The 24,228-nt window shown below is 42.4% G+C and overlaps 6 protein-coding genes across 6 annotated transcripts; 2 read left to right on the top strand and 4 right to left on the bottom strand.

Moving 5' to 3' along the window:
• Positions 1-1,619: 1,619 nt before the first annotated feature.
• On the bottom strand, positions 1,620-3,655 carry EAE98_009789 (uncharacterized protein; the record flags this gene model as incomplete). Its single annotated transcript, XM_038957410.1, has 4 exons — positions 1,620-1,956; positions 2,014-2,666; positions 2,736-3,119; positions 3,366-3,655. 4 exons carry the CDS (start codon positions 3,653-3,655, stop codon positions 1,700-1,702), a joined length of 1,584 nt encoding a protein of 527 aa, XP_038806118.1. The 3' UTR covers positions 1,620-1,699.
• Positions 3,656-4,786: 1,131 nt separating this feature from the next.
• On the bottom strand, positions 4,787-6,516 carry EAE98_009790 (uncharacterized protein; the record flags this gene model as incomplete). The annotated part of the gene is made up of 2 exons (XM_038957411.1): positions 4,787-6,165; positions 6,243-6,516. 2 exons carry the CDS (start codon positions 6,514-6,516, stop codon positions 4,787-4,789), a joined length of 1,653 nt encoding a protein of 550 aa, XP_038806119.1.
• A 2,338-nt stretch (positions 6,517-8,854) lies between these two features.
• Positions 8,855-13,693, bottom strand: EAE98_009791 (uncharacterized protein; the record flags this gene model as incomplete). The annotated part of the gene is made up of 1 exon (XM_038957412.1): positions 8,855-13,693. The coding sequence occupies one exon, from the start codon at positions 13,691-13,693 to the stop codon at positions 8,855-8,857; it is 4,839 nt and encodes a 1,612-aa protein (XP_038806120.1).
• Positions 13,694-14,980: 1,287 nt separating this feature from the next.
• Positions 14,981-16,123, top strand: EAE98_009792 (uncharacterized protein; the record flags this gene model as incomplete). The annotated part of the gene is made up of 2 exons (XM_038957413.1): positions 14,981-15,680; positions 15,798-16,123. 2 exons carry the CDS (start codon positions 14,981-14,983, stop codon positions 16,121-16,123), a joined length of 1,026 nt encoding a protein of 341 aa, XP_038806121.1.
• A 1,157-nt stretch (positions 16,124-17,280) lies between these two features.
• Positions 17,281-18,972, bottom strand: EAE98_009793 (uncharacterized protein; the record flags this gene model as incomplete). Its single annotated transcript, XM_038957414.1, has 4 exons — positions 17,281-17,376; positions 17,447-17,728; positions 17,822-18,185; positions 18,239-18,972. The coding sequence occupies 4 exons, from the start codon at positions 18,970-18,972 to the stop codon at positions 17,281-17,283; spliced, it is 1,476 nt and encodes a 491-aa protein (XP_038806122.1).
• Positions 18,973-22,068: 3,096 nt separating this feature from the next.
• EAE98_009794 (uncharacterized protein) lies at positions 22,069-23,579 on the top strand (the record flags this gene model as incomplete). The annotated part of the gene is made up of 3 exons (XM_038957415.1): positions 22,069-22,691; positions 22,761-23,407; positions 23,473-23,579. The coding sequence occupies 3 exons, from the start codon at positions 22,069-22,071 to the stop codon at positions 23,577-23,579; spliced, it is 1,377 nt and encodes a 458-aa protein (XP_038806123.1).
• Between the last annotated feature and the right edge of the window lie 649 nt (positions 23,580-24,228).

The following is a 24,228-nucleotide window of genomic DNA, read 5'->3' on the forward strand; positions in this document are numbered from 1 at the left end:
CACTTAAATAATATATATAACGTCTGGATTGAATGAATATATATCAACTCAATAAAATTAGACGCGAATTTAAATATAATTCAATAAATACTTGAATTTCAATTGCTTTTTTGACTGTTTTTCGATTATACGACTCTTTCCTTGCTTTTTCGAATCGAATATCGATGTGTATATATCGTATTTAGTTGTATGTATAAAATACTAAGCTTATAATCTATCGTAGATCATAAGCTAGTATATGAGTATATAATATATATAATATATAAGAGAAATTAGACTAATATTAGTTTATTATAGGAAACTGACTCGTATTAACAACTAAATAGCTTATGAAACACGTGATTTTTATAAAATAGTATATGATATTCTTTATTTCTTATTCTATATTCAAAGGGGAAAGGCCTTATTTTATACTTTTTTCCTATTAATCTAGCTTTTTATTATCGTAGATCTTTTTTTTTTCCGGTTATTCTATTAGATATAGCTCTTCTTTCTTATTTCTTATTCAATTTCATTAGAATTATATCAACCTAGTTATATATAAGTTGAAAGAGCTAATAAAGAATCGGTTTTCCGATTATTTTGGGCTAAAGGCCTTAAGCGACGATTATGTGATATGATTATATGACTTGGTCAGGTGACTTGGTCAGGTGATCCTGTGATTCGTTCCCAGTATACTATATGAATATAGAACTATATATATACATATATATAAAAAGATATATTATTATATAAAAACAATAAAAAGAAATTATATAGGATAGTAGTACAGTGGTAGTATATACTACTTATAATTTAAAAGAGAATAAAGAGAATAAAGAGAATAAAAAGAATAAAAAGAATAAAAAGAATAAAAAGAATAAAAAGAATAAAAAGAATAAAAAGAATAAAGAATAAAAAGAATAAAAAGAATAAAAAGAATAAAAAGAATAAAAAGAATAAAAAGAATAAAAAGAATAAAAAGAATAAAAAGAATAAAAAGAATAAAAAGAATAAAAAGAATAAAAAGAATAAAAAGAATAAAAAGAATAAAAAGAATAAAAAGAATAAAAAGAATAAAAAGAATAAAAGAATAAAAAGAATAGAGAAGAAAGAATAAGAATAAGAAGAAGAATAATATTAATATTTTTTAGGAAAAGAAAAGTAGGGATTATTTTATTTTTATTTATTTATATATAGTTTTATTTCGCGTATACAGTTTTGCTTCCGTATATAGTTTTATTTCGCGTATACAGTTTTGCTTCTATATACAGTTCGCTTCTTTATATAGTTTTATTTTCATATACAATATTTATTTTAATACAGTATTCGAATGTATTATAATACTAAATATAACTTAGTGAATACACCAAATTTCGCGCATCACAGTTCTAATAAATTTTCACAGTTTAGACACTATAATAAAAACCCAGCTACCCCCACTAAGGTACTAGAATGAGTAGACCTAACGTCTTTTCGTTTGTTTTTTTAGTCTTGAACTACGTTATTATCAATATTCCGCTCCATCGGGCACTGCTGTTATCAACCAAGTTTATAAGTGTAAAGTACTCTAGTCTACTATGGTTGTAATCGTTCTTGATCATTAAAATTATGAGAAGCTGGTTCTGTACAAAGAAGCGCTAGCGCTTCGCTAGCCAGGTACATAATACAATGCCCTTTTTCGATCACATGATCGACATCTCGACAGGTACATTTCGCATTATGCTTTAATAGTATCATATGCACTGCCACTTCTGATCTTCTTTCCCCAAATCCATAGTACCCATGGGACAGGCAGCAACCCCACAACAACAAAACCTAACAAACTCGTTGCCCATCCAATTCCTAGGTTTTTATACATCTGCAATATGAATAATGGGAATGCTGCACCCGAAACATATCTCAAAAGCCCATTTGCTGCTAGTGCCGATGCTCCATTTAATGCTTGATAGGTATCGATTAGATAGTTTGCTGATGCTTCATCCTCGCATGTTAGCGTCCAGATATTGGCAGGAAAGAATGATCAAAACTCACCAATAAATACCGACAAGTTTCCCCACGAAAAAGGCACGGCTCCAAGTACAGGGACAATCCAATGAATATTGTCCTTCGCACTCCATGCAAACCAAAATAACCCAACCGGTAGCCCAAAACTTCCCAGCATCGCAGGATATAAACGGTATTCCGGGGCTACGATACCCGATCTCCCTTCTTCGTGGGATTTTTTGACGAAAGGCTGATATAAATACGAATCACAGAGAAGAACTGTAATGACAGCCAGAAAACATCCAACACCGATCGCTAAGAAAACCAATCCACTCTGTTCGGTATCAAACCCATATACCGTTCTGAACACATACGGAAAAGCGGCGATGAAACTGAAAAGGATGGAGAAATTAAACGCGACGTAGAGACTTAGGAAGGCGACGATGGGCTCGGTACAGAGCATGTGAATGGGACGGAAAAGGGTAACTGTTAGGAGAAACTTCATCTTCGCTGCGTTTGAGGGAAATGGAGAGGCTGGGAGAGGTTGGTTGAGAGATTTGGCACGGCGCGTGAGGATGCGTGAGTGCAGGGTTTCGGAGGTAAGGAGGAGAGGGAGGAAAGAAAAGATAGAGAAGAAGATTAATGTCCATTGGGTCCAGCGCCAGGATTTGCGGACGGTTACAAAGGAACCTATGACGGGTCTATACGAAGACTGTTAATGAATTTCTCTTACTCTATAGATCAGGTCAAAATTAAAACCAAACACTCACCCCAAAGCCGGTCCCAAAAACGGATTCATAACATACCACGCACTAGGACGCGCTCTCTTTTCCGCAGTGTAACAGTCCGCAATACTGCCTGCTCCAATTGCCAACGCGGGACTAAACGACAGACCGGCGAAAAAACGCAGGATAGAAAGGCTTGCGATATTTTGGGAGAAACCGCAGCCGAGGGTGAAGATGCAGCCCAGGGGGACGGAGAGTAGATAGACGGGTTTGCGACCGAGGGATTCGGAGAGGGGGGCTGCGATGAGGGGGCCCAGGGCGAGAGCTAGGACGTAGGTGGAGAGGGGGAGGATGGAGACGGTCGAGCTGGTGTGGAAGGTGAGGGAGATGAAGGGGATGGCGGGGGATATGAGTGAGGAGCCGAGAGTTCTGGAGGTGGGTTAGTTGAAGGGTGGTGGGGTTGGGGGATTTAATCATTTTAATTGTAGTCTAAAGGAAAGTCTCTTCTTCTATGGATATTTCAAATTACTTTTCGGATGTTTCTCCAACTGAAACTATCCGAATTGGAAACCAAATTCAATGTCCAAAAAACAATTGCGTGTTGCAAGAGTGTATTCTAGGATATCCAAGATACCAAAAGATATAGACGGAGAAAAGAAGCAAAACAATACATACGCGGAGAAAGAAATCAAAGCTGGAGTAAAAATATGCATATTCTTCTTCCACACAGGCCAATTGAGAGGATTATCTGGATCGTCCGGACCATTCCACTGTAATGGCGGTACTACTACTCTTTGATCCTGATTTTCTAGATCTCTTCCTGTGTTGGCATCAAGAGGTGGTGACTTTGGCGTCACTTCGAGATTATCCGAGGAACTCGATTCTCGGGATGTTTTCTCGGGGTCTGTCATCTTTTCGTCTGGGTATGATGGCGCGTCTTGTGATGATGTGTGTATCGATATCATGCAGGTTTGGATATGGTGCAATGTAATAAGAACTATTCGCCAGAAGAGGCTTTGTGATATTTGAAGGTGTGTTACTCGGGCTTGATTTTTTGAAGTAGAACAGGAGATGGGTTGATGAACGCTGTAGTACACATGGCAGTTAACTTGAATATAAGAATCTACATGATCAAGAATCACGTCTACATGATCAATAATCACACCTTGCAATCTTTCGACATGTCTTTATCGTTTTCTAATCAGATTCGGAGCTTCATACTATTCTGCCTAGCATCATAGAAAAGCCCACTGACAACTTCCTTCAAGCTAGCTAACTTCGCAGTTAGATCTCTCGCCGTATGCGCCTCAGACGGGGGGGTTTACGCTTTGCCTTGCCATTTAATTAGGAAGTGATGCATCTCCAGGTGTAGTTTGATGCTTAGCTCCGTAAATCTTTCGTGCGTAGTGATGGATTAGTGATCATAAAATGGTTGCCGAAGCGAGTGTTTCTCCTGATTAGTGATCGAGTTCGGCAAAAACGGCTATGACTGTAAACGTTGAGGAAGTGTAAAGGAATGAGCAAAGTACAGATTAGATGGTTGTCATTTGAGCAGTAAGATTCAATCAACTATTCGTCTTGTATTGCCTGAAGTATTGATTGGAGATTTCTTGATAGTTATTGTTAAGTGTTTGATGTCTTGGTTTTGTTGAGTTCATTACTTGCTGAGAGAGGTATTATCACGAAGGTGATTTTCAGTTCAATAAGAATTTTGATAGTTCTGTAATGACTTGAGTTGGGATGAATGAGATCAGTAGTAAGTGTCCATGTACTTCCAAATAAATTGACAGACAAATGATTCTGATGTTTTACGATGTTGCGGCAAAGAACAGATGCATAATGAATTGCGTATCTCGAACGAAAGACACGACAGTGAACGGATATATGTAATCATAAAGTTTTCATATTTTGGGGTATATATCATAGAGTTCAACATCTATCGAGATCCATTCCATTCATTTTTGGCTAGTGCTTTTTCGACTTGCCAAACCTCAAAATAAATTCATAAACCGAACATTGTTCTGTACCCCCAAATAGGTAACCTGACATCTGTATATCTTAATCAAACCAACAAACTCCATCCCATAGTAAGAGATCTACATCCAGAAATCCCACTGTCTTTTCCACCAAGGCCAAGCTGCCTTGACTCTTCTCTCTTCATCTAATTCCTCTCTGAACGCTACCAAATCCATCTCACGTCTGCCCTCATCAACGTTGATCTGATCGAGATTTACGCCAAAAGACCATTGTCGGTAAAACACTTTGTATCCAACGAAGAAGAGGATAACAATTGGAGCAGCGAGGTAAGCTTCAAAGAAAGCTTCTACATCTGGTTTTCCACCAATGGGGAAAAGTGCGACGTAGAATTGGGCGACAAGACATAGGATAACAAGGCCAAGACCAATCCATGATCCAATTGTTCCAAACATAGCTGCGAATGGGAGATCATCCTTTGTGCGACCATTCATGGTCCATACCTTACGGAAACGAATGTGAGCATAGCAGATAGAGCCCCAGGTGAAGAAGTTGGAAAGACCAGAGATAGAAAGGAGCCATGTGAAGATGGTAGAACCTTGAGGAGCAAGATTTACATAGGCGAGGAAACCGAAAGCGAGAGCAATGGCAATGGCAATGATTGGGCGACCTTGTTTATCGACCTTTGCACCCCAGGATGGACCCATGCCTTTGGCACAGAGAGCTTGAATGGTACGGGTAGAGGCGAAAGTGCAGGAGTTGGCGACCGAGATAACGGAGAGTGTGATGACGGCATTGAAGATGGAGGGGAGTACTTTGATTCCTGCCAAACGGAAAGCAAGGACAAAAGGAGAATAGGCTGTGTGACCGCCAGAGGCTTTTGAGAGAATCTCGTTGTCGGATGGGACGATAAGACCGAGGAGGAAGAGTGAAATGACGTAGAAGAGGGAGATACGCCAAAAGACTTGCTTGGTAGCTTTAGGAATCGATTTTCGTGGGTTATCGGCTTCTGCTGCAGCTAATCCTACGAGTTCGGTTCCGCCAAATGCGAAGGAGGCGGTCACAAAGACGGAACAGAATCCCTTGAAGCCATTGCGGAAAGCACCAGGAGTTCCCCAGTATTTGGCGCCAATGTAGCCACGGTTATCGGTTGGCACACCACCACAGTCGATGATTATACCGAGAATGATGAAGCCAATAATAGCAATCACTTTGATCAAACCGAGAACAAATTCCACTTCTCCATATCCTTTGACACCGAAGAGGTTGATGACGGTAACCATGACAAGGAAAATAGTAATCCAAACTCCAACATTCACTGATGGATTGCCTGAATTATCTGGGTCGGTCCAAAATCCAATTGTGATACCGGCAGCTGTTAATTCGAAGGGGAGAATGATGAGCCAATTGATAGCATAGTTCCATCCCATTGCGAATCCCCAACCTGGATCAATAAATCTGACGGAGTAATTATAGAAGGATCCTTCAACAGGATAGATAGCTGTGCAAGGTGATGTTAGCTTGAGTCATTTGCAAAAGTATAGGAAAAGAGGTGAAATAGGAACGGGGTAGTCTTACCAGCAAGTTCTCCCAAAGCATTAACAGTAAGCAACAACATAATACCAATGATGATGAAATCGATAACCAACGAGGCTGGACCACCAGAGTGAAGAGCAGAACCCGAACCAACGAACAAACCGGCTCCAATAGAACCACCGATTGCGATCATTTGCATATGTCTGCCCTTCAATTGTCTCTTCAATTGTCCAGACTGGCCAACCTCGATGTCGCCATCAGCAGGTGATGGTGGCGACACATCAGTCGTGTATTTCTCTTTATCGTCGAAAGCCATCTTTATTTCTTAGAGGAATTCTTACTACCTTTTCGAAATTTGGATTGCTCCTGATAAGAGAGGGAAAGGAAGGGGGAGTCGAATTCGATTCACTCTCAACGAGTATGATATCGAAATACGAAGTTGTGATCGCAAGCACCGAGTGAATAAAAGACAAGACGTTTAAATAATGATACAGAAAATCTGAAGTTACATCGCGTAACATCGAGTACTTATACACGAAGCTTTCTGCCCTGAGTATCTATCGTCGCACCTACCGCTCTGGTATATGCCACTAATGGCGATCTTGGCTTTGGCGTATGCATGTCTGCACACATGCATCACCTATCGGCGCCTCTTGCTTCGTAAATGATACGGGTAATCCAAATCGCACCAAGGCTAGGGATATTTGCCTCCCTTGTCAGTGATACGACTATTTTCCCGCAACTGACTGGAAGAGGGAAGCTAACGGTTGTGTTGAAATGGATGGTAAAGCTTACCACTTTGCATACAAATCTTATGGTGATACCTGACCCACGGGAACCCCGACTCCCAAACTTTAGCCAGAGAGAACTAAACCCTATGCATCGCGTTTATCAATGGGTATCAAGATTAAATCCCAGCTCTGCGTGGACCAGTATCCAATAGAATGGTATTGGCATGTTTCTGGGACGATAACATATAGATAACAGATAAGATTGGAGTATGGAGTTGTACTTACGCCAATCTCATTGCAAATTTGCGTCGTCAAATGTGCGGGAGAAATTCAAATAGGATGACCTAGGCTGGTTTGTCAAGATGATTTCGGTACTAACTAGTGAGAGATAGGTATAATGTGCTCGGGGGTCAGCCTCGATTCAGATCGTGGCATTTGATGTACTAAGCTTCTTTTATAATAGTAGCTCGATATTTTGTAGTATGATTGGTTCAAGTTAGCACTATTCAGCTTGGCTTCCAGCTCCGCATACAAAGTAAGGATCACACTGGGGGGCGTAGATAAGACAGAGTAGTCTGAGGGCTTTTCACAAGGTCTAGATCCTTGACCACCACACAATCGAGAGCAAGGCATCTTCTTTAAACTGCGACACCAGTCACGGTGGTGGCTTCACTAGTTTGCCTCTAATGATTCTTCTAGAAGAATTCTTTGCCTATACAAAAACCTTTTTTTAACTTCTATCGGACCGAGGCAGTGAACAAAGGTTTTAAATCTGGGAATTCGGGAGCATGAGAATTGACGAGATTGAGGCTCGTCTCGGGCAAAGCGAGGATGAAGGGGTTAGCAAAACAAGTGCTTATCTAAGTTATCTTTCTTGGTATTCTTATTGAGTTTCGAATTTATGTTGATCTATTGTAAAGATATTTCCCATATCTAATTGTACAGAGATATTTGCAACTTAGAGATAATATCAATCGCTCTTGAGATAACAATGTGGATTCATGGAGAAGTGACAGGGCTAAAATCACGTAGGCACTTTCACTTATATAACTCTCAGCATAAATATTGTGCAATAAGCCGCTGATATCCATCGACCATCCCTACTCATCAGCAGTCAGAATTATAATCCTCGCAAAGTTGAACCAATATAATCCTCAAATGGTTGGAAATAATGGAGTCTCCGAGCTCGCGGGGTCTAGTGCTGCGCGCTATTCTCTCCGCATTTTTTACCCATCCACTTCCATCCACTGTAACTGTCACTGTCAAAGATATCATTCAGGCTTCAGCGTCCCAGATTACAGAATTTTGAATTTCAAACTAACCTCCGCCCAGCTCTTAGTTCTCCGAGGATCCATGCATCCCCCGAAACCTTATTTCCTTCAGGGACATTAAATTCTAGACCGCGAATTACCGACCCGCATGAAAGGCCTATCTCGAGCCTATCTACGGGGCATTGCGGGTACACTATTCGTAAATATGGCTTGACTTTAGAGCGCACTGGACATTAAACATCTATTTCATACTGGTCACGCTTCTTACAATGAATAACCTGATGCTGTTACGAGTTTAAATGAGGCTATTGATCGATGGTGTGATTTCAAATTGGGTAATTTCCGTGCGTAGAAGATTTCAAAATGAACTAGTACGTAATAATTTCTTCCCCGCCTTTCCACCGGGGGATTTGAATCACCAATGTTGGGGAAAGAAGCAATTAGTAAAATACTAGACAGTGAGGATAGACTTTTCAGAGCAAGATGATTGTAATTCGTTAGACTTTGCAGGGTTAGCATGCTCGCGCAACGAATCCGGATCCATTAGTTCGGACTTTAATTCAAATCCAATGGTAAAAGCTTTTTGATTCCTGAGTTAAAAAGATGAGATTTCAATTATCTACCATACCAAAGAGAGAGGAGAGAATTAACCCTAAGAATCTTCCTCCGATTGCAAATTAGTTAGTGGGCCATAAGTAAACCTAATTTCACGCCCGAGTAGGGATGCAACAGCAGATTGTCCAGCGCTAGACACATTTCCATAGTTGCTCATGAATGATGTCGACATGGCGATATCATCACCATCCCTCATGAGAGGCCGTATAACATCTCTCATCATGAAAGATCCCCTGTCAAGATAGAAAGACTGGCTACCAACTTGAGCAGGCCCGGAACGTCCTAGCGGGGCAGTCGAAAAGTCATCGTTGCCACTATTGGATATCAATTTGGAAGACCCCCCTTGAGATTGCTCGGTTCCATCTTGTGGATCAGGGGCAATGAGAGGAACCAACGATCGTGATGTCGCCTGCCCAGGAATTAGCCCTCGAGCAGAAGCTCTCAATCCGCTCTTCAACACTGTTATACTTTTACTTGCAACCGCGCCCGCCGCTTCTTTTGTGACAGCGTATGAGCCTGCCCGGCCTACTGTCTTTTTGAGAGCTGTTGGCAAGGCTTTGGTAGCTTTGAATCCCTGTTTTAGAAATCTCCCACCAACTTCACCGCCCATTCCACCTAATAACCCACCAAGAGCATCTAAACCAACACTCCTCCAAGTTATTTTTTCTCCGATTGCCAAACTTCCAACCATACCAGATGCTACATCTGATAACACACCTGCTGCGAGACCAACACCAACCTGTATAGCCAAGCTTGCACCACCAGTCAGAATTCCAACCCCTACACTAACGGTAATTCCAATCACCACCATGATGAGATCTTTCCACGTAAAATTCATGCCAAAGAGACTGAAGTGGCCATTTGGATCTACTCGATTGATGGGATCTCCCAAGCAGTATGCATAAGGATTGATTTCTCCAGATGCAAATGGAGCCCAGGGATCAGGTGTATGAAATCTCTGAAGCTGAGGATTGTAGACTCGGTACCCATTGCCCAAGTGGTACCACCCTGTAATGGGATCTCGCCATTGTCCATTAAAGCTAATAGAGGGAAAGGAAGACCCAGCTTCAGAGCCAGAACATCCATACGGCGTATACTGCTGATTTTGAATCTGGTTAGGATTTTGAGAATCCAATGTGGTGAGAACAGACTGTTGACAATTAGAAGCCCAGAGATGGGTTTCGGTGCTTCCGCCTTGTTGAGAAACTATTTCTCCCCAATATTCCGATCCATTCGATAGATAGCTAACCGAACGATCTCCTTTTTGCACGGCTATAAGCGATCCCCTATAGAAGAACTTTGTATCTGGCTGGTTGGGCACTCTCTGACACGCTAGGTTTCCCGCCGCATCATACAAGTATTGCGCAAGAACATTGTTATTGACATCTCGCACATCAGTCAAGCGGCTCATGTTATCATACTGGAGTCTTCGGCCTTGCTCATCGCGTGTCAAGCATCCATTATAATCATACTCGAGGACAATGGATGGATAATCTGGATGTGAGTTGGTGACTCGAATGAGTTGAGTAGGGTCTTGTGTGCTAAAAGAGCTGGTGGAAGTATTTGAACTGCCGCCTTGAAATACTGTGTAAGTCTGTACAATGTTATCGTAGTTATCGAAGACGAATTGTTGCGATCTAAGAAAATTTCCTCGTTGATCTGCGGGAGGCTCGCTTCCTTGGCATTGATAGTTGACAAGACGGTTATGGACATCATATTCGAAACTCTCATTTCGCATCACAGTACCACTTTTCTCCTGGAGGCGCGAAGCTACAAGACCAATTACATTGTATGTCTGGCTGAGATGATATATCAATATTGACTCGCCGCTGTATACAGATCGTTTGATTTCCCTACCGAAGTCATCGTATGTCAGTTTGGTAGTTATCTTTGTATTCTTCTCTTCGTCCTGAACACGGCTTTCTATCACACGGCTCGCGCTGTCGTAGACAAATAATACTTTCAATCTGCCTTGTGCTACCTGTTGAGGTCTTCCGAACGCGTCATACTGAGTCACTTGCAATTTCCCGTTCGCATCGGTATATTTTTGCAACTTTCCTGCCATCGAGTAAGTGTACAGAGCAGAGAGTGTCTGGCCTCCATTGATAGATATAGTTTCCCGAGAAAGTAGTCCAGAAGTCAAGTATTGTAGATCGTGGGTAGAATAAGCACCTTTGAATTGCAATGGAGCAGCAGTTTGAGCGTCATATGTATAAGCATCTGTATGGCTACTACTGGATATTTGGGTAAGCGCATTATTCAAAGCTGACTGATAAGTTAGGTTGTGTTGCTCTCCCTTTGCGTTGGTTATTTGTGAAGGCTCGGGTGAAATCCCCTGATAGCTTTGACTGGTAGTTCGTGTGCCGATAACTTTCCTCGTAACACGGCCTAATCCATCAAAGGATTGTTCGCCTACTGATCGGTCGTTAAGCTTCACTGAAACTGGCAATAAGGCTGTGGTTTGACTCGCATACTGTGTCTTTACCACGCGAGTACCAGGCCAGATAGTTTCAACTACGCGGTCAAAGGAATCGGGTTTGTATTCAGTTACACGACCAAGATTATCTTGCTGCCTGAGAAGACGATTTAAGCCATCGTAGGTGTAGTCCATCTTGCTGTAGAGGGTGTTGTTTTTGTGGTAGAGCGCTGTTTGTGTGGGCGCGCCAAAGAGATTCAACTTGGTCTTAGTCATTCCCTCGCCCTCAACGCCCTCAACTTTTGTGTTGGCAATTGGGTCTGTATTGGTTAATTTACGCAAGCCAGAATTATCTGACACCCTATAAGCCTTGCCCCAATCATCGTATTCCATTGACTTGATGTTCTTTTGCTCAGATGGTGACTCGATCTTTTCTGTTCTCAGCCAATCAATGTCAGATGTTGTGATGAGTTGATCCTGAGCGTTGTAGCTATTTTCCTGGATCAGCCGAAACACTTGGCCATCCTGTTTCTCAACCCGCCAAAGCCTTTCCAAGCCATCTGTAATGTAGCGAGTTTGTACACCCTTTGCATCAATCACTGTTCTACGCGATCCATTGTTAACTCCAAGGAAAATGTACTCCTGACGTTCAACGGATTCATAGGGGGTACCTTGAGAGTGAACCGTTTTGGAAGCGCGACCGAGACTGTCATAATAGTAATGGGTAGAAATACCAGTTTGGTTCTTATGAGTCGCTGTAAGCCCAGACCACAGTGAATAGCTCGTTTCCTCCACCACCGTAGAAGCATCAAAAGCTGTAGTAGCCACCGTCTGTACGAACTGACTGCCACTGGGATATGTGTAAGTCCAATTCTGTGTTGTGGGATACTGGTCAAAAAGACGTGTCACCTGTCTCTGAAGGCGGGTATGGTCTCTTGCTGCAGTATTGTTCACATAAGTGTAATCGAACTTAGTAAGAAGCTTATTTCCCTCCATATTTTGCTTCTGTTGGAGGACGACAAGATAGCTCGTCTTTGTGCCGTTCGCCGTGGGCATTTGGGCATATGTATAATTCTCACTGCGAATTGGCCCTGAAGCATTGGCTGGTGTTACCGTCTCGCGTTTCAAATATCTTTGGAAGTCATGTGGATCACGTGGGCAATATATGCCTTCACCAGCTGCTGGATAGTAATTTCGATCGATTCTGATACCAGTTGGTTTGATGTCTTGTATAGGATTTCCCCATTCGTCAAAGACATGATGACTCGTTTCTGTACGGGTTGCCTGACTAGCTGTATCCCTGTAGGTAGTTTCAACAGTTTTAGGTAATTGATATTGTGCAGGTTGATTTTCGAATGGTGCGAATGGGACCGCATGATATGTGATCTTCTGGGTGACCTGTTTGATGCCTTTTTGTTGTTCAGAAGTGACAAGAAGATGGAACTTATTGTAAGTATTCTTCGTTCTTATTCCGCCTTGAATTTGAACAGTTGAGGTGTATTGGTATTCGTCACGGGTAAGGAACAAATTATCTTCTCCGTATTTCCAGTTTTGACTACTACCATATGCAAGAAAGTTATAGTCAGAATAGGTGTAGGAGGTTGTGATCGGAGGTTGTGAATTGCCAGGGCGTGCAGTATGAGATATGGCATAAGGAATTGCCTGGTAAGGGGCCCCTGTTGGCAATCGATGTCCTTGTTCTTTATAGCTGATCTCTTCCACGAGACCGGACGGGCTGGTTACATTGTTCAGATGAACCATTTGACCGAACTTCTGATAGCCAAACTTCCAGGATGCTCCATCCCAAGGCAAACGGATCTCGACCAGCTGACTGTTTCTTTGAATGAGGGTAAAGGTAGCTGCTTCGGGGGTATTTGGGGCCTTGGTTATCTCCACTTGAGATGTCCCATACTTAACCTCAAGAAGAATTTCTGAACCTTGCTGAATCTTGTCGAGGCGAGCAATCTCACCAAGTGCAGACCAAACAAATGATAGCGAGCGTCCAGTAGATGCATATAAGTCAACAAGAACAGACTTATTGTATCTATTGTTGAAACTTGACAAATTCTCGATTTGACCCGACTTATAAGTGATCTGGTATGTGTTGGCATCTAACTTCTTGAAAGTCGAGCTCTTAAGCTTTTGATCGGTGGTAAAGAGTGTGCTAGATGTTTCGGTAACTCGGTAAGACTCGCCTGTTGAGAGGCTGACGACCCGGTTCGACTGACGGTGTTCATAAGAAGGGAGGTTGAATCTCCATCCTTGACCCAATCCAACGTCTTGTGTGTTCAATGGATGGAAGGACAAGGAGAGCTTGAAAGGAGGACAGTTTCTGGCTTGAATTGGTGCTTCATACAGATCAACCATACACGTGTATTGACCGGTGCGTGGATCGACGCCTTTCTGCAAAAAGTCGCTAAAATTGAACCCTTGAGAATAGACAGTAGAACTAGATGACATTTTTATGAAGTATAGCTTGGAAAACAATTGCAATACCTAGTTGCGTTACTAAATTCGGAATATAGACACAAGATGGCAAGTTTGTTTTGAAGGAAATTTGTTACCTTCTATTCCTCCTCGCCGAAGATGATCAAGCAAGCTGCAAAAAAAGTGAAGTACAAAACTATCTCCATAGCTGTTGTATCCATAAATTTGACCAATCTCAATAGCCCAGAATGACTCTAGATGATATTTTTCAATCTACTTTTCTCAGGTATCTGCTGCCGCAGTATCGAGTGGGGGTTTAAACAGAGAAATACAATGTATGCCTGCGGGGTCCAGCACAACCATCGAACAATGCATTGCGTCTTTACAAAACACCCCATAAGTTTGTTAGACTTCGGAAACTCAATGCAGTCGATTCAGCCTTAATACTGAAACGAGCGTTGGTTAAAAGTCTCCACAACCCCCATCCCTTTCCATACAGGCTAAAGAATCACCTGCTCAATCATAGCAACAATCAGACATGAAAGCTGTACGACCTCAAGACTTATCATAAGTGGGGTATTTTGAGGCAGTTAGGAGAACAAATGAGGCGGTCTAGGTGCAAGCTGCATTGATTAAATATGTTGTACCATATTGTTGCTCATGAATATGCAGAAGGCTTCTTCTTGAATAATATGACAATTCATAACAGACGTTTCAAGCAATTTACCAAATCTCGTCAAACATGATAAGAGGGGTATGCCGAACCCCCACCTCATTGTATGCAGTGTTTGTGTCTGGGCAAGTAGTCAGCTAGCCTTCTTTCAACACCCAGCTCGCCAAGTACAATGCGAACAGTACCAAGCGAAGCGTATTGAGTATTGTGCATGATCAATTCGTATAATCTACTGTTATGATACAGCCCTAATTAATAACGAGGATTCAGATGCCCCATACTCGTACAGAGCCATGAGATAAAAGCCAAAGACGTTTGTAACCGTGCTTCTTTTACATCTCCAATGGCAATCTCCAGCGGGGAGAAGTTCGTACAATTCATGTGTACCCACCCAATGCACCTGTCAGGATCCAAATCGATAACAATGAAGGAAAGGCGGGGGGAGAAAGTTGAGTGTGGTAGTGTTTGATGGTGTGTGGTATTATGTGCATATAATACTTCATCTGCCTATGAAGAGATTTGAATCTTTTGATCATTTTACATTGCATATTTCACTTGAACTTACCAATTCTAAGCAATCGGATTTGTCGCCACACAGCATACTACTTTTCTTAAGTCGATCATACACACCAGTGGTACTGTGAGTCATGTCTGTACAATGGGAGGTGACATCTTTGAGTATACGCACAAGTGAGGCCGGTACTTCTCTATTTGCGAATGGCCAGATGCAAGTAGCTGCGAACGTCTTGATCAAGGCAATAAATCCAGTCAACTACAATCCATACATGTTGACAGCGGCAGAGCTAGCAAAAATTGACCTAGTTGACTTTTACAACACTGACGAGAAGCTCACCGGCCCTTGGAGGTTTACCTCTGTTGAGAATGAATTTTCACACACAATGCCTCCAGGTACCGGATTTGTCGCCAACGTTGAAGATCCTCCTACACAGCCATTGATGGCGGACCAAAGTAAACGATATTGGGTCAGCACAACAAAAGCTGAAGTCAAGAGCGTTGGAGCACGCATTGCCCAACCGAACGGCAAAGTGATCACAACCCGCAGTCCAGAAAACGACTCTTACATTGCTTTTCGGGGCTACCAGGAAATCCGATATTCTTTATCCAATTCCGAATGGTGGAGAGAAGATACCGCCAGTGGTAGCGGCTGGGATCAGGACAACTATTTCCTCAGAAGCAGGGTTCACCCGTTCATCAGAGCCGACCGCAGTGGCTATAGAAATGACAGTTTTGCCGTAGTGGGAATGCGCAACAGCGTTGCATATCATCGTGCAGGTCCAGACTTACACTACATGTGGCCTATGGGGGCAAGGGCGACTGTAAACGCTGGTAAGTCTCTCTATTTCTTCTTCTTAACTTACACCTCCCGCTATAATCTAATACGACCTTCCTTTCTTTTTGCCCAAACTATTTGATAGACATTAACAACTCTCTCTTTCACAACAGGATTGACGCACTACGCCGATGGAAGGGTGCACCCAAAGGCTTGGTCAAAAAACATTGTTATCAGACAGCATGCAAATTCTCTATGTCTTACTCGCTTGAAGACGTCCGGTCCACTTGGAATTTGGGAACTTGGTTGGTGGTTTTATCCTACGGCCACAATGTACGACCAGTATGGTAATTCAGGCATGTTTGAATTCGGGGTTAATGAATACAACACAATATCCGTTCACAACCGCGGCACGAAATCTTCCCCTCCGTCCGATACTCCCCATTATGAAGACGAGAAGACTACTCCAGGTGCGGAAGTCGATGAGAGCGAATCATAAGTTCTCAGACCGTCAATAGATTAACCTTGTCTGAGTCTTCTGGGGAAGGCTATGGAGGTTTTGCTGTTGAGATTTCAACAGATCCTGGTATTATTTTGCTTGTTTTAATCTTAGTACAGCAACTCGCTTGCTCACGTTCATTCAACCAAATATGTAATGTTTTTCGACTTTTTCTCAGTGTCTTAGGCTTGAATTTGGACGCTGCTGCTTCTCAAGATTGGACATCTGCCTCCATTCTCTATCCAAAAGATGGGCACATCTCATGGACTCAGATAGCATTCAATGAATCAATCATTACTCATCGACTGGCGTGCGTTGTCCTGTGCTTTATTTGACCTGAAGACTACAACACATGCATCGAAATGAAGATCATGTGACCATATGAGAGCTACTAGCTAGGCCTCGAACACCTTATACTTAGTGCTAGCTTTGCATAGCCTTTAATAACAGCAAAGGTTATGAGAACTTGTTCATCAATCTTGTATACACTAGCATCACTTTGTAATCTCTCCAAAATCAAATATGATAGAAGCGCGAGCTAGATGCGACGATAGCGACTACGCTATTGTAATCCTTTTAGCCCCTATACAGTTTCTTTACAGTACTAGCGTATATAAAACAATACACACTTGATCCACGTCAAACAGTGATAGTATATGCCATGAGATCCATGGAGCCTGGAACCTAAACTTATTAAGAAGGGAAAGGTAATATACATCTGTTGAAAGAAAGGGAGAAAGAAAGGAAGGGGACGCGAGCTGCAGCGACCATGCGATGATTGCCACTAGCCAATATAACCGATCCAACTATATTTGTACCATTTAAGATAATTTCAGTAGCCATTTGTCAACTGGCAAAGGCTTTGCGCGCTTCATGTGATTTGATCTCAACCATATTTTCTGCTTGGTGTACCGCGCCCTGAGACCTTTTCACTGCGTGTAGCATGCTTCGTACGTGGCTCAGCGCTAAGCTAGCGTTTGAGATATCTTACAATGAAAGAAGAATCTGAATATCAACTAAATCAGGTCATGAAATTCAGGGATGCCTGAATATTATTTACATCGCATGGGGACCAACCGGAATTTTCCCCAGGTCGAAAATGACAAAGAGTAAAGTGATGGTTACCCGGTATAATTTTCGTTGCAGCACATCACATGTCATTGAACCCCCCTTTCCTCCACGACACTTTGAATACCAGCCTGATATTCCGCACTCCCCCGGTCGTAACTCACAACCATGAGGTAAAGCACATCCTAAAAACAGTTAGTTTTGTATACACTCCATGGAAAATCTAGCGGGAAAATTTGATGTTCTAAAACCAACCTTTTGCAAAATTCTCTTTACAAGTCCGGGCTTTCTCTTTCTCCTAAGTCCCGTCTCCGGAGTAATGACTTCTCCTCTTTGGTTCGCCTTTCTAATTCTTTTGTTCTGTCTTCTTTCTTCCTTCGCAGCTTTTCGCTCCGTTTTTCGCGCTTGCGGATTAATGTGACCGCCAGTGATGAGGGAGATGAGTGACCCGCTACTAGCCGGGTGACTCGGGTCAGAGTAGCGGGAGAGAAATTGCGGTTTAGGCGTTGCGAGAGAGCTGGTTGGATTTTGCATTGCCTATATTCGTTAGTTTAGAGTTTGTGGTGAAGCGAAAAAAAAAACTTGGGGAAGCTGGCGAAATGAGGAAAGTGAGGAAAGTGGAGAACTAACGTATTTGGCTTGGGCTCGACGATCGAAGTAATCGGTCACGAACTTTCCACTGCCCTTGAATTTGTTACTTTTCTGGGGGGTTTCACTCCCCTCAATATCGGCGATACGATCCAATGCTGGGAAAATCAAGGGTGCTGCTTCCGGCATCTCGAGCTCTCCATATGTCGTCCCGCTTGATAGTTTAATGTTCTTCAATGTCTTCTTGAAACCTGTGGTTGTATCATCAAGGGATGAAGTAATTGCTTTGGTAATATCAACAGATGAGTGAGTTTCCGATGATTCGGGCTTGTATGTAAGTATCAAGCAGTAAAGACCACGAGGCATGAAATACTCATTGTTTATTCTATCGAGGAAGGTATTTGTCCTGCAGAATACCCATCAGCTCATTGTGAAAACACTGAGATAGGAAGAACCAACCTTGATCGTGACTGTAGCTCCATAGCCACACCAACTGCAAATTGAGTAGCAATAGATACACCCATCGTGATTGGGCCGGGCACGAATCCTACAATTCCGGCCGCTGCATTTATGACTTGTAACCACGGAGAAGATTTGCTCGCATGGTAAAATGTTTTCAAGAAATCCAAGAAAGCAGCCTGATCAATCCCGCAGTCCTCCAACACTGGCGCATATGCTCTGACGAAACCACGTTTCTTATCCCTAGGTCTGCGTTGTGGGAGAATGACCGGACAAGGTAGTTTCGGTTTCTCAGCACTATATGCTGGAGGTGGATGGTTCCGCACAAACACATCGACGAGCTCATTGGCATCTTGTGTAGACTCTTCAGAAGGTGTGCCTGGGCCAGATTTATCTGCCGCTTCGTCCAAAGCCCAAGCTTCCTCGTCTCCTTCCTCTGATTCTGTGTCCGAGGAATCATCATGCTCGTATTCCTTTTCGAGTTCGTGCTTTTCTTTCTCACTTACTGGAACAGCTTGGCCTCTTGTCATCATTCTCTCGGCATCTTCTGCGGATAGCTCAACATATTGAGGAGGGGCGTCGTTGTATTGGTGATCGGATTGAGCAGCTGCTCGACTACTTTCGCCATTGGACGAAGCTTGTGGTAGGGTGGGTGAGGACTTGTTGCGATGATGATGAATTGTTTCTGATACAAGACCAACTCCTGAACCGATGAGTTTGACTATAATGCCCATGATTGTAATGTAACTTGTGTTAGTGGGAAAAAAAAGTACAGTATTGTTTTATAGAATGAAAATGCAAGACAACGACGATTTGAAAAATGTATTGATACTTGGCCCAACTCTACCTCTTATTATATACTTACTATCTCACGCAATCTGATATAACTCACCAGCTTCAAAATGATCATCCATTAACGGAGCTGAGCTGTTACAACTCTCAACATCTTGCAAGCCTCATTTGGTTAAGACCGAAGATGGACCTTCAGCTTGATCCCACTAATGATGGAAGGATATGGTCTGTGCGTTTTTGTCAATTGCATGGAGAATCCTGCGGCCGTAATCATTAGAGACAATGTGAGAATGTTTTACCTATTCGAGGCCACCAAACCGTAGGGCTATGCCATTGTGGGGCTTGCACAGGGTTGTTTTGGCTCACCATGGACTGACGACGACTCCTTCAGATCGACTTCAATCAAGCATTGTGGTTATCATGTTAAAGTGCACATCAAGCTTCTTGGCAAAGCTTGAGTCTCCAAAGTTATGAGACATTACTGTTATAACGTTTCAGACGACATGTCAAGCCAGTGATGATGTATTGAAGCCTTCGACTTGGAGGCCGATACAGTGTTGTTCACGAATGTTTGCACCTTTAATTAAGAATGTATGTTGATACAGGCGGGTCGATGCTATCAATTACAAACACACCGATAAGCATAGCCCTGCAAAAAGTTCTCTGTGCTTTGCTAGGACGGCATCCAGTCATCGCGAGTGTAACACGACTGAGTATGGGGTGAATCAATAAATGTGGGCATACAATACACAAAAACATGTTTCTGGTATTGGTGAAGGGCCTACAGTCTGTCTTCTCTCGAGACATATCTCTTGCAATCACAGTACGCTTTCTCAGCCAGCAGGATATGCCCAGTTAGCGATGATGGAATCACAGAAGTCTCCGACTTGTCATCCGGACATGGGGGTTTCATTCATTATTATCTCTGCAACAGGTTAAACCTTGCTACAGCTTGTCAAAAGCTTCAAAATGGCTTTTCATGGTGTTTCGATGGCTATTGCTTAAGGCTTAGGTATTCCAAATTCTCTGGTTCTCATTTCACATCGAGATCTAAGCATGGGCCTGAAGTAGCAAATTCTGATCCTTCGTTTGAATTCCGATTCTAGTTATGCTTGTGTCTACCATTTACGCTTTACCGCCAATGGCCCTTATGAAATTCATCAAGCGTACGGAACCTTATGCAACACTGTCGCATCTAAAGGTGGACTTAGGTACTTTTCTCCACAGGAAATGCGAAGATCTGATGTACTAATTTATGCATAATCGCAATGGTTTTGAAAGAAGTTCTATTCCTTTGCCAAGGGTTGAGAGAACCTTCCCTATTTTGGAAGAAGAAATGGCCCTGCCTTAGATTCAACTTCTCATAAGCGAGTTTTTGGCTCGGTCGAATCGATACACGAAGAAGACGCATCAAGGAATGCGTGATATGGCTCCCATGTGGATATCAAAGAAATTCAATCCCACCTTGCCAAATCGCTTTGCGATAGGCAATCTTATAATCATTTTCAGCGCCCAGATCGATTCCAATATATGACTGACAATGCCGAATATCGGTGTATCTCAGATCAATTTCTGGGGAAGTTCACGGAATCTGCTGGTCACTACACGCCTTTGGATACACGACCACTAGTCCCTTTCAAGATCCATCTTCATCTTCTACTGTTGCAGCGACGGGTTTTTGCGCTCAAAAAAATACTTCGATATCGATCATGAAAACCTTCAGACATTACGAATCAACAAAAGTCGAGAAACAATCCACTTCATTGGACGCCGGAAGTTCCTCTGGGGATATTCCTAATCTCTCTTGTTCTTGTGTTGAGTATATTAAGTTGCATCAATATCAGTTCTGTTTGTGTATTTTGGCTTCACTGGCCTCCAACAATTATTCCTGGTTCCGCGACCGTTGTCAGAAGTTGGAGGTACATCTATGACTGCTTGAGACTGTTGAACTGGTACTACCAGGCGCATGGCTACAGGATTCTTCCGCCCTTCTAGCACTAGTGATTCTACACCTTTAATTCTCAATCCTTGAGTAGAGCAATGTCAATCAGCAGTTTGACTACAATATCATTCTTGCTTTTACTGGTAAATAGAATGCTAATTACGCTGGGAATCTTGTTCTGGCATTGACATTACTTGCGACTTCTACCACTAGATTTAGAAATTCTTGGTAGAAAATTACGTTTCATGTACAGCATCGATGAGTTACTGTGAGCCGCGAGGAAGCACTCGAGAGCTTCAAATGAGGCAGAAATTTGGCAAATACAGGCAGGAAGGACATCTCGAGTGTTGTGGAGTATTGGAGTTGTTGACGAAAGGAATGGCAATGACCTCGGGAAGCCTTGCAAAGTGGAGACTAGATAGTTCCTCTCCCAGTAAATAATCCCAAGAAGAGAAGCGGCTACTGGCTATTGGTAAACCTTCATCAAGATTACATTCTAGTCAAATCTACATTTGAAGGTACGACCGGGTAATAACATAATTTTTACTGCAAACCTCCGGTCCTACAAAAGAGGCTATGCACAGCATCAAGCCACCAACAATACATCCAAGGTTACGAACAAATTGGGGCATTTTCATTTAAGCTTTCAGCGACAGCTTTTCGAAAATCCCAACTTTCCATCCTTCGAATGCTTTCGAATGTAACATGGTATAAGCGCCAAGATTCCTTTATGTCAATATCCTAGTTTTTACCGTGTAAAATGTTATGCGCCTGATTTTGTGCCTTTGATCCTGCACACATAAAATACCCACAATACCATGCAAGTGCTTACCATCAGGCTGAGTTATCTTTGTCATGTATTCTCCCATCTATTAATCACAAACTTTGTGTTTGTTCTATACAATAATTCCTAAGTGAATGATTCGAGCCCTTCAATCTTATGATTGAGATTTCGTGTTTAAATGCAAATTAGACGTCGAGTGAATGAAGTTCCTAACTAATTAGGATTAGGATAGTTCTTTCCTCTCACCCAGAGTCTTCTGCTTGTAAAGATTTTTGGCACTTCATTATACGCAATCACCATTTCTTCTATATCATGCATTATTCTAATTCCCTCCGCAAATTTTCTCTCCCACACCCTAATGCGCTCATCCCAAGCCGCAGCGCCTTTCTCTATTTCCTAACCAGCACCACCATCTGGCTCTTATTGTTTTCGTTTTTCCGTCATGTTTATTGGCGAGACCCACACTCTGCATTTTTCGATAGCACACATGTCTATGAGAAAGACTATTCTGATCGACGCCAATCTTCTGGCTTATCATTTCTAGATGATCTGGTCGAGAGAAATCAAACATCTTTGTTCAGTAATTCTACTTCGAATCTTTCCGGAGACTCGGATGGAGATGGAGATACAGAGGTTCCGGATATGTGTATAGCATACGTAACCATCAAGCGCGACATGCAGGATAGAAACAAAGGAAGACAATACATCGATGCAGCCTTAGGAACTATGATAGATGGATTAAGTGAGGAGGAAAGAAAGAGAGTGTGGATTTATTTGTTATTTGCAGACACGGATCCAAGTGTTCATCCGTTATGGGGAGAAGAATGGTTGGGGAGGGTAGTAGATGATTATGGCGGATATGAGGTTGGAGGGGAGAGGAGAGAGTGGCTAGAGGAATTGATGAAGCAGAAGGAATGGCAGATTAAAGGAGTTTTGTAAGTTTTATCGTTGGAACTCAGAATGCCAAGCTAGTTAGCGGCTTCCAAGAACTAACAACACACTAGCGACTATGTATACGCGTTAAGCCGCTGCTACGATACCCACGCTCCTTATATAGCAATAATGGAGGACGACATTGTATTCGCTCATGACTGGTTCCAGCGTACTATTTCTGGTCTCAATAAAATCGAGTCTCTCTCTCAAAGTCCTGGAGATAAATTTTATAACTGGATATATCTAAGACTTTTCTATACAGAAACGTTTCAATCGTGGAGCGAAGAGGTAGATTTTTGGTATCGACATAGATACTTTCTATTGTTTTTTGCTGCTCCTCTCTGCACAATTACCGCTCTTATATTTATACGAAGCAAAATCGGCGAGAAAAGGAAAACAGGAGGTTGGTTGGATAACTGGACGATTTTCGTTATAGGAGTGGTGGTTGTACCAGCCTTCATAACTCTGGGTTTCATGGTTGGGAAACACAATTTGCCGTGGTGGGAATTCAGAGGGAAAGACGTGGTGAAGATGAATAGTGGAGGATGCTGTACACAGGCTATGGTTTTCCCGAGGGAGCAGGTGGATGGATTGAGAAGTTATTTGACGGGAAGGGGAAGTGGCCAGACGGATTTGATGATTGAGGATTATGCGGAAAACGAGGGTATGGAAAGACTGGCACTTGGGAAACAGGTCGTGCAACATGTGGGAGTAAAGAGTAAGTTTTTCTGTCTTGGGGGGGGGCTTTAGATGAGACATTCATGAGACTAATTTTGTGTGTAGGCTCGAGAGGTGATAATCAAATCAACGCTATGAGTACTTGGGCATTCCACTTTGAGGAATACGACAAAGTTTCTATGTTTGGAAACTCGGTGTATGAAGAATCTTGATCTGGAGATTTGGAAACTTCCAGGCCAGAGTCAGTCGGATAATTGATATCGGAGTTGACTGATATCGAAAATATATACCCTTGCTGTTCCATGTTTTCATATTTAGAAAATATGAGAACAAGTCACTAGTCTCGAAACTAGGCTAGTAGGGTACCAACTACGGATCTGTTGTCTCCCTCTTTCTCTTCTAACCTCTTTATCTTTCATATCTATAACAACTACTCCACTGCAGGCAGCTCTAGTCCCTTCCCTCCAGGAGTTTATGCTACGTCTGCTCAAGAATAAGTTGTTCGGAATACGACGAACTGTCAGGATTACATGGATTCTTGTTGCCTTTTGGCAGCAGCGGTTAGGTATCGTTGCGATGATTAGGGACCATTAGAATATGGAACGAAGAAGAGGAAGAAAAGAGGAGAGAAATAAGATCGAAAGACTTTAGTGGTTCGGAGCCAAAGAAGAGTGATATATACGTTAAATAGCCTAATTTCGTTGGCACTCGCCCATTCTTACATCGGAACTCGAATTGTTCGAAATGCGATTGGTATTTATTCCATGTTTTGATATTTTCGGGCTAGAGTCACTCGAATACTCGGTCCCCAGATTTGGAATTGCGATTTTGTCTAATATCTTGGGTATTTCGATTGGGAGT

This window comes from Botrytis deweyae, assembly GCF_014898535.1.
Source record: "Botrytis deweyae strain B1 chromosome Unknown BDEW_031, whole genome shotgun sequence".
NCBI classification, from domain to species: Eukaryota; Fungi; Ascomycota; class Leotiomycetes; order Helotiales; family Sclerotiniaceae; genus Botrytis; species Botrytis deweyae.